The sequence below is a fragment of the Mesoplodon densirostris genome, chromosome 7 (assembly GCF_025265405.1).
Source record: "Mesoplodon densirostris isolate mMesDen1 chromosome 7, mMesDen1 primary haplotype, whole genome shotgun sequence".
Lineage (NCBI taxonomy): Eukaryota > Metazoa > Chordata > Mammalia > Artiodactyla > Ziphiidae > Mesoplodon > Mesoplodon densirostris.
This window is the reverse complement of record NC_082667.1, coordinates 7225160-7234840: the sequence shown is the minus strand read 5'-3', so window position 1 is coordinate 7234840 and position 9681 is coordinate 7225160. Positions and strand designations below refer to the sequence as shown.

General features: G+C 52.9%; 1 protein-coding gene across 1 annotated transcript; it reads right to left on the bottom strand.

Annotated features, from left to right (window-relative positions):
* Positions 1-5355: 5355 nt before the first annotated feature.
* GAL3ST3 (galactose-3-O-sulfotransferase 3) lies at positions 5356-8932 on the bottom strand. Its single transcript, XM_060105421.1, has 2 exons — positions 8811-8932; positions 5356-6517 (listed from the first exon to the last, which is right to left on the bottom strand). The coding sequence occupies exons 1-2, from the start codon at positions 8930-8932 to the stop codon at positions 5356-5358; spliced, it is 1284 nt and encodes a 427-aa protein (XP_059961404.1).
* Between the last annotated feature and the right edge of the window lie 749 nt (positions 8933-9681).

Below are 9681 nucleotides of genomic sequence, written 5' to 3'. Positions count from 1 at the left end.
CTCGGGTTCTTTATGTCTCAGCACAGAAAGAATTCAGTGAGAGGCAAAGTGATAGATAAGAAGTGATTAATTAGAATAGGAAGCTTGTGAGGCAGGCAGGTGAGCATCCGCTGCACTGCCCCAAGTACTTAGTGGGTTACATTTTTATAATCAAAGGAAAAGGTGGGGGAGAAGACCACCTTCTTCCTTGTTCTCCTTTGAGTCTTCCGTCATTAACTCCTCCGACATGTCAGGTGGGTTTTTTTTTTTTTTTGACCCTATATGGCCCATCTGGGACTGTCATGGCACTATGGAAAAATTATTTCAGGTCTCAGTGTAAGGAGGGTCTTTCACTTTGAAATGTCACCTTTCCCTAAATTATTGTTTTTTATGTGTGCAGAGAGTATGCCCTAGAGGTCATTATCTTGTTGCCATCACTGGGCAGGATGTAGGCATTATTTTTCTACTATTGTTTTATTGTCTTGAGGCATGATTTGTGCCTCTATTGCTTAGTGTTGTTGCTAAGCACCTTGCTCTGCTTCGTGAATCAAGCAAGCCCACGTTGTTTCAGGATTTTCCCATTGCTTTCCTCAGTGATCATTAACTTACGGTGGTCTCCCAAAGCCCCCTAAAGTTCCCTGTCTATCTACAGTCCCTCCTACTCTATCCCTATCACCTTCTCCAGGGCGCCTCCCCAGATGGCTCAGGCAGACACTCCTGTCCTCCTCTGTTCCCCATGAAACTGAGCAGGACCCTGTGGGGCTCCTGGCACAGAAGCCTTTCCGTGTCCCCCATTTCTTGTTGTAGGGAACAGACTCCAGCCTCCATGACCTTCCCTGAGTTCCAAAGGGCCGATTCGAACAGTTGCTAATCAGGGAAGGGAGGGGATGCAGAGACAAGGGAGGAGCCACCAAGAACAGTAGTGGAGCCTCGGGGCAGGGTCCTGGTTCCGCCTCAAGGGACACAGGTAACAATTTATTTGAGCTCTTTACAGAACTAAAACCTCCAACAAATGCAGTCAGCATTCTTCATTCCAGAGAAGACCACCTGAGACCAGATTCAAGGAACCAGAGAAGCTCATCAAGAGATTACCTGAGGGCTTCCCTGGTGGCACAGTGGTTAAGAATCTGCCTGCCATTGCAGGGGACACGAGCTCAAGCCCTGGTCCGGGAAGATCCCACATGCCGCGGAGCAACTAAGCCCGTGAGCCACAACTACTGAGCCTGCGCTCTAGAGCCCGAGAGCCACAACTACTGAGGCTGCGTGCTGCAACTACTGAAGCCCGTGCGCCTAGAGCCCGTGCTCTGCAACCAGCGAAGCCACCGCAATGAGAAGCCCGCGCACGGCAACAAAGAGTAGCCCCACTCACCGCAACTAGAGAAAACCCACACACAGCAAGGAAGACCCAACACGGCCAATAAATAAATAAATAAATTTATTTTTTAAAAAGAGAGAGAGAGATTACCTGAGACCAGAGTAAAGGAGGGCAGGGCCTGCACACACACTAATCTTATCAGCAACCCCTCCCCCCTTTAACCGTTGCTATAAAACTCCTTACCAAATCCTCCCGGGTTGGGACACACAGTTTTCTTTTTTATATATATATAAATTTTATTTATTTATATATTTTTGGCTGCGTTGGGTCTTCGGTGCTGTGCATGGGCTTTCTCTAGTTGTGGCAAGCGGGGGCTATTCTTTGTTGTTAGTTGTGGTGAGCGGGGGCTACTCTTCATTGCGGTGCTCGGGCTTCTCATTGCAGTGTCTTCTCTTGCTGCAGAGCACAGGCTCTAGGCACGTGGGCTTCAGTAGTTGCGGCACTCAGGCTCAGTAGCTGTGGCTCTCGGGCTCTAGAGCGCAGGCTCGGTAGTTGTGCCACACGGGCTTAGTTGCTCCAAGGCATGTGGGATCTTTCTGGACCAGGGCTCGAATCCATGTCCCCTGCACTGGCAGGCGGATTCTTAACCACTGTGCCACTAGGGAAGCCCAAGGGATACACATTTTTTGAGGCAGGAGACCACTGTGTCCCCTTTGCCTGGTAAAGCAATAAAGCTATTCTTTTCTACTTCACCCAAAACTCTGTCTCCAAGATTTTATTAGGCACAGATGCACAGAGGCCGACTTTTTGGCAACATCCACATGCTTTGCACATCCTTCTATAATCACAAAAGTCAAAGCTGCTGCTCGTCCATACAGTGCCTTTGAGCAAAAAGGCACCCTTACCTCAAAGTGCTTTCTCCTATCTGCTGGAAAACTCTTGGAATAGATGTGCCAACATCTACAGCGTGAAGGGTGTCTGTCCCAAAGGAGCCCTGACGACTCCAGAGCGGCCACTTTGGGGACATTTCCACGTGTCGGGCACCGTGCTAAGTGCCTTATCTCAACTACTGTTCACAAAGCTCCGGAGGGTTCATTTCACAGATGAGGAAAGTGAGGCTCAAATGCTAAGACCAAGGTCATGTAACCAGTAGGTAGCAGAGCCAGGGTTTGAATTCCAAAGCACTGATGGAGGTAGTTGCTTCCATCAAGTCACTGTCACCCAGGTTGCTGCTTACACATCTGTCCCAGACCTGAGTGTGAGCTTCTCAAGGAGGAGACATGTACAAAGGGCACAGATGGAAGGAGGCTCTCTGCAGGGCACTGGAGTCGCAGGGGCTGGGGCCTGTTCCTATGGGTTGTGGTTGAAGCTGGAGATATTCAGACCAGAGTCTCAGCCACTGAAGGCTAATCTTTGATTCAGTGTCTGCTTAGGGTCTGCCCTTGCTCCTACCTCAAACAGAGAAACCCTCTTCTATGGCTTGATAATTCCAGATGATTCCAGTTAGTCCCTGAATCCAGATTTTTCTGAGTCCGGAGTTGTGCTCTTTGCTGAAGTGGGGCAAGGTCTATAAAAGAGGCCCACCTACCTGAGGATGAGGGAAGGCAGGAGAGGCCTATCAAGGCAAACCTTAAAGGCATGTATGAGTTTTCCAGGAGGATACAGGGCACGGTGCAGGATGTTCCTGGCAAAGGTATGACCAGATGCTAGGGCTGGGGGGAGCAGGGGCGGGGGACAGTAGTGGACAGACATCTTCTTGGCCTGAGGGCCACAGCATGTTTGTCTGCTTGTTTTTGGTTAGATGACTTTGAGTCTAGTACAATTCTTTAAAGCTGCTTAACACCAGAAACCTAATTATGTCTTTGCAGGTCTCTAATTATTGTCTTTTGCTTTTTCCAGAGTGCCACTGTAAAAAGTGCTGTGTTTTCAAGCCCAGGGAGAGTCATGTAATCTGCCAACTAAACCTTGCAATCTCCATTGCCTAACCAGGCCAACGATTGTCTCTGTGAAAGATAAAATGAAGAGGAGCTGACCGCAGTGTCTTGGTTTCTTCACTTATCATTCTTTTGGGAAAGATCCTGGGCATCAGCCTAGCCTGGGGAGTGGGAACTTCTTTATTCTAGTGGCAGTGTGAGAGCACTTAGGAACTATCTGTCTGGGTTCAAACTCTAGCTGTGTGACCCTGAGCATCACTTAACCTCTCCCAGTTTCAATTCCGTCATCCATAAAATGGTACCTATCTCATTAATTAATACATGTGAAGCCCTTCAACAGCAGCTGGCACATACTATACCATGTTAGCTATTGTTTTTATTTCTTGTCCAGATGTGTCAATGTAGCACTGAAGAAAGTAACAGAAAAAGTCCTGATTCTCTGCTGGTCTTAACGGAGGTTTCATTTGAAAGTGCTGGGTGTATTACTGTGCTAAAGGACATTGGAGGCAGGGAGTGGTCCTCATCTGAGTCCATGTTGTCTTCTTGTGGGGAAGGAAGACCAGTGGTGAAGTCAGTGACTCAAAAGGGAGATAAAGTCCTGAGTTAAGCCTCTCCTGACCTGAAACGATCCTCCTTCCAGCCTCTGCTCTGCCCAAGGAGGGGTTGTCAGTCCTATCTGCCTTGTTCCCCTGTGTCCCTAAGTTAGGGGGACGATGCTCAATACATGGTGCTGAAATGAATGAAAAGGAATGATTTAGATCTTCTCAAAGAGAAGTGAGTAGGGCTGGGGTGGCCAGTCTGGTGAACCCAGTCAATCAAGGGCTTGATGAGTGTTGTGAGCCTCTGGGAAGGGCAGTGATTGAGCCTGGTGATACCGAAAACGCAGCCTCCGTACACCGGTGCCTAATCGAATCTTGGAGACAGAGTTTTGGGGGAAGTAGGAAAGAATAACTTTATTGCTTTGCCAGGCAAAGGGGGACACAGCAGGCTCCTGCCCTCGAAAACTGTGTCCCACCTGGGAGGATTTGGTAAGGAGTTTTAGAGCAATGATTCAAGGGCGGGGTTGCTGATTAGTGTGTGTGCAGGGCCTGCACTCCTTTAATCTGGTCTCAGGTCATCTCTTGATGAGCTTCTCTGGTTACTTCTAGCCTCAGGCAGTCTTCTCTGGAATGAAGAATGCTGACGTCTTCCATTTATTGGGGGTTTTAGTTCTATAAAGCTCAAAAGATATTATGTGTGTCCCTTGAGGCGAACCAGGACCCTGCCCCAAGGCTCCACTATTGTTCTTGGCGGCTCCTCCTTTGTCTCTGCATCCCCTCCCTTCCCTGATTAGCAACTGTTCGAATCTGCCCTTTGGAACTCAGGGAAGTTCATGGAGACGGGAGTCTGCATCCCCTACAAACAAGTAATGGGGGACACGGAAAGGCTTCTGTGCCAGGAGCCCCACAGGGTCCTGCTCGGTTTCACTGGGCCCCCATCCTCATGGTAACAGCCACACCTATTCTTGGGCATCTGCCTCATTCTCAAACGTGGGGAATCTGGCTTTTAATGAGTGACATACAATCTGTATATTTTAAAATATTTTATTAAAAACAAGGAAAACCAACCAAACAAAAAGCTCAACCCAAGAACTCTGGGCTCTGGGGGTCTGGGAGCAGCTTAGGTCTGCGGGAAGGGTGGAACCTGGAAGACGGACAGTGTGGGGGGGCCTCTGACCCCTGGCAGGAAGAGCAAGAGCCGGGGAGGCTGACAGGCAGCGCAGCCTTCCCCAGGGCTCAGCCCCTTTCTGTGGCATGGGCTCATCCACTTGGGGAAGACAGGTGGGGGTCCTCAATCCCCATAAAAAGGCAGGGTGGGCGGTTCTGCACGGGTCTCAGACCTCTTGGCAAAGCCACCAACCAGTTAGGACGGAGGAGAGGGTGGCCCGGGGCTCGTTCGGGCCTATCAGCACCCTCCTCGAAGGCGGGGTTCAGCTCCCCCTCAGGAGGTGGGCTCAGACGGGGAGATGCGCCCTCAAGTACTGCTGCAGCCCCTCTCGGGAGAAAGGGGCCCGATGGGGTGGGACCTGGAGGCAGCCCTAGGCAAGATCCTGGTGGGCAGGGCAGGGTCCAGACTCCCATCCAGAGCTCAGTGGCCCCGGGGCAGCGCCCGGATGGGCCGAGGAGGGGGATTGTCCAGGACCGGTTCGGGCCGGGGGCGCACGCCACCTCGGCGCTTCTGCTTGCGCAGCAGGTAGCTCGAGTACTGCACCTCGGGCATGGCCAGCTTGAGGCAGGCCTCGGTGGCCGGGCCGGCGCGGCCGCTGGGCAGGTCGTAGCCCATGATGTCCACCTTGCGGCTGGGCTGCCAGGGCTGCAGCTGCTTGGTGCGGATCTGCGCCGCAGGCCGCAGCACAGGCTCGTCACCAAAGCAGCGCCGCAGCAGGCGCTCTCGGGCCTCGCGCAGCTCGCGCGCCTCGCGCTCCACGCAGGCGCGGCCGGCGAGCGCCACGCGGCGCCAGAAGGTGGCGTTGAAGTGGTCGTAGAGGCCGGCGTCGAGCGCGTTCCAGGCGCGCGCGGCCCTCGCGAGAGCCGCGGGGATGGCGGCGAGGCGCGAGCTGGCGGCGCGCGCGTTGAGCCTGGCGTAGAGCACGTCGTCCAGGTCCCAAGCCAGCAGGCGCCGCAGCAGCACGAGCGACTCGTCGAAGTACTCGGCGATCATGACAAGCGAGAAGACCTCCTCCACCTGGCGGATGAGGCCGGCCAGGTAGGCGGCGTCGTCGCGCGGGCTGCGCTCGTTGTCACCGCCCAGGTCGTAGGCCAGCGTGTTGTGCGCGAACATGGCGAAGTGCTCGCCTGCGCGGTAGTAGGCCTCGGGCGCGCTCAGGAAGGCCTCGAGCGACGCGTTGGGCACGCGCCGGAAGGCGGGGCAGTACTGGTTGTAGTAGCTGAAGAGCGACTCGAACATGGCGGCCGGCTCGCGCAGGATGGTGACGTAGACGGTGCCCGGGGGCATGAGGCGCTGCAGCTCCGCGCGGTCGAAGCGCAGGTGGCTGGCCAGCATGTGCGGCGGCCGCGTGGCCGGGTGCACGAAGTGCGCCGAGAAGTTGCGCGGGTAGCAGAACTGGTGCTCGCAGCTCGGGTGCGGCAGGGCCACGGTCAGGTTGTGGCGCTCGGCGAAGCGGAACAGGATGTTCTGCACTGTAGTGCCCGCAGTCTTGTGCGTCTTCAGAAAGGCTACGGTCATGTGCTTGGGGCGCGGCGGAGAGTCCTGCAGAGGCGGGCAGCTCTGAGGGAACAGCTTGGGGTACCTGCAGGGTTCAGGGGGTGTGCAGGGAGGAGGGCGTCAGAAGGGTGCGGCTTGACCCTGCCTCTCCCCAAGGATGGTGGGGATGGGCCAGGGCCCATCCCGGGCTTTACCCACAGAACAGTAGAGGCGCATGGTAGGCAGCCTCTGAGATGACCCCCAGTGATCCCTGCTGATCTCCTGGCGTTCACGCTCTTGTGTGTTTCCCTTCTCTTGAATATGAGTGGGACTTATTGATGCCTCTTAGGGAGTAGAACAGGGCAGAAATAGTGGGATGTCACTTGTGAGATTACATTATAAAAATATAATGTTTTCTGACTTGGTATCTTTCACTCTCTCTAGGGCAGCTCATGCAGGGGACGAGGAGGTACCAGGTGGGAACAGTCCCCAGGGAACCAGGCCCTCAGTCCAGCAGCCTGCTTGAAGAGCTGAAGGCTCCCCCACCAACCACTTGAATGGGCTTATAAGTGGAGCCCTTCCAATCAAGGCTTCAGATGAGACTGCATCCCCAGCAGCCAACTTGATTGCAACTCCGTGAAAGACCTTGAGCCAGAGGTATGCAGCTAGGGCACACCTGGGTTCCTGACCCACAGGAGTGAGATAATAAATGTTTAATGTTTTTAGCTGCTAAGTTTTGAGGTAACTTCGTTACACATAAAAGATAACACAAGGACAAAGGCCCTTGGAGATCCTTGAGGAATTCCACTTCACAGATGTACAAACTGAGGAACAGAAGGAGAAAAATCATTTCTATAAGTCTGGCAACTCAGATTAAGTCACCAAATCCTCTTGCTCTCTGTCTTCTTTCCACTGGCTCCTCACATTGTAGGTGAGTGGCATGGGCTTTGAAGCAACCTGTTGTTATGTGATTCTATTAAGTCCTCTGGAACCTCATTCATTTATTCAAGTAGTAGTTTTTTAAGCATCTGCTATGTGCCAGGCACCGTTCTAGGCTCAAGAACTATGATAGTATAAAAAACATAATAATCCTAGCCTTCATGAAGCTTTAATTTCTGTTTCCTCATTCCTGAAACAAGGGCCTTCGGGATTACAGGTGACCTGTGAGTTCCCTTCAGACTTTGAGTCAATCTTCTGTTTCTTTTCTGCCATCCTAAGCGTCATGTAACAAGGACAACTCTAAGCAGCTTTGAGAACACCATTGAGACTTCCTATCAGTGGCTGGTTTGGGTTCAGGATAACGTCTACATGGATGCTCCTGAAGACCAGCAAATCATCTGGCAAGAGGGCCAGGGCCCATTCACACTGTTCTCATGGGCAGACCATGTAGCAAATGGCAAAATTGAGGCCCTAAGGGGGTGCAAGGATTCACTGGGTCAGGGTTGCTACTAGTCATCACATGGTATCCTGTATCAGGGTGACTGGCTGGGTCACACATACATCATTCCCATTTTATAGATGAGCAAATGGGCTCAGAGAAGTGAGGAGGCTTGGCCAGCACAACAGTAGTGAGAAGTTGTTTGCAGTTCTCTGGGAGTGTGTGGCTGAAGCACATTGTCTCCATCTTGTCAGCTCCATCGTAGGGCCACAGTCCTACCCCCTCCCCTTTCTGCGAAACTGAGCTTTAGCCTACGCACAGGGGGTGCGTCCAAGCCCGATAAGTTCCCTGCCAACCTTTACACTTGCCTTCATCCCATGTGAAAGCTGCAAGAGTGCCTTTTGCTGATGCAGATGGTTAATGGCCGTGAGACCCACCCCCCCGGGGGCGGGGAGGAACCCCGTCCTTCCCATCCACGCGGATGTGCTTCTCCTTAATAGTCAGATTCTGTTTTTAGCTCTGGCCCCTTTAAATCCCCCTGTACCCCTTTCGGTGCCGTGGCGAATGCCTCTGGATCGACCGTCCAGTCGTTCCTTCCTGCCTGTATGTAAGTTACCCACAATAAACTTCATAGTTGCAGTTTATGGAGTCGCCCACTTCATTTTTTGGTCTTAAAGTTCCTTCTCACTTTGGAGAATATTATTCACCATCTCTGCCTTCCGACAGGAAGGCACTCAGAAGGAGATGCCGAGGGAAGACTCGAGCTGGAATAGAATCCCAGATTACTCACTCAGCCCTTTCAGTGAAGTCCCTACCTAGGGAGGTTGTGTGAATCTAAAGAGAATGTATGGAAAGCACTTTCAGAACAGAGGGAAGGAGCAAAGCCCATCAGAAGACGGACTCTTCTGGCAGCTTTAAGAACGAAGGAGAGCTCCCGTCAGCTAAGGCTAACCAGGCAGCTGACTTCTAGAGGAACCCAACTCCAGGGCCCCGCCCCGTCACCGAGGCCCCGCCCCCTTACCAGCTGAGCTGCGCCCCCTGGTGGATGAGGAGGCTTAAGGTGCTGCATCCTAGCACCAGCAGCAGGATTTTCCTGCGGCTCATCTTGGTGGCCTGCTGCAGGCGCTGGAGGATGGGTGGCATGATGGGGTATCCACCCCTGGACCAGCCAGGGCCTCACTATCCAGGACTCCCTTCGCCGGCACTCATGGGGGCTCTTGGGGCTCTGGTAGCAGGGCCAGTGTTCCTGTGAGGCCTGGCAGGAGAAGGAGGCAAACAGGTTTGTAGCAGGCAGAGGAGATGGGCTCCGAGCCCCAACAGGACTGCTGCAAAGGAGAGCTGCAAAGGGTGGGGTGAGCAGAGAGGCCAGGGAAGATCAGATTCCTACCTCCTGTTACCATGACCCTATCTCCACACTGCTCCAGATAACTTAGTCTTGGGTGGAATTACACGCTCTGGGGTCCGGCCAGCCCTTCAGGCTGTAGCCACTCCCTTCCTTGAGCCCTGTCTCTGCTTTTCTGCCTGCCCTTAATTGTCTTTGTCTCATGGCCATTTGTGTCTGTCTCCCCAGTAGATGTGCCTTAGCACCAGCACTTGGCTCGGGGCACAGAAGTCTCAGTTCGGGGTTTCCTCTCCTCTAGGATTCCTTGCCTCATTGCTTCAGCCAGCGGTTGGTCTTGACTCCCCAGACACTGAGCTCCTCAGAAACACTGACCAGGTCTTCACCTTCTTGAGTCTCTTGACATGAGGAAGAGGCTTTCTCTACATATTATACTACCACACACTTAATCCCATTTAATCCTCGCTGCAAGCCTAACATAGGTATTATTCCCATTTCACAGACAAGGAAACTGAGGCTGTAAGAGATGATGTCACTTGTCCGTGGTCATGCA

What these genes read in the sequence shown, in the direction of transcription:
- GAL3ST3 (XM_060105421.1), bottom strand. Translation starts at nt 8,932, where the DNA reads ATGCCACCCATCCTCCAGCGCCTGCAGCAGGCCACCAAGATGAGCCGC. An exon ending in CAGGGGGCGCAGCTCAGCTG is followed by an intron (nt 6,518 to 8,810) that starts GTAAGGGGGCGG and finishes TGAACCCTGCAG; the next exon opens with GTACCCCAAGCTGTTCCCTC.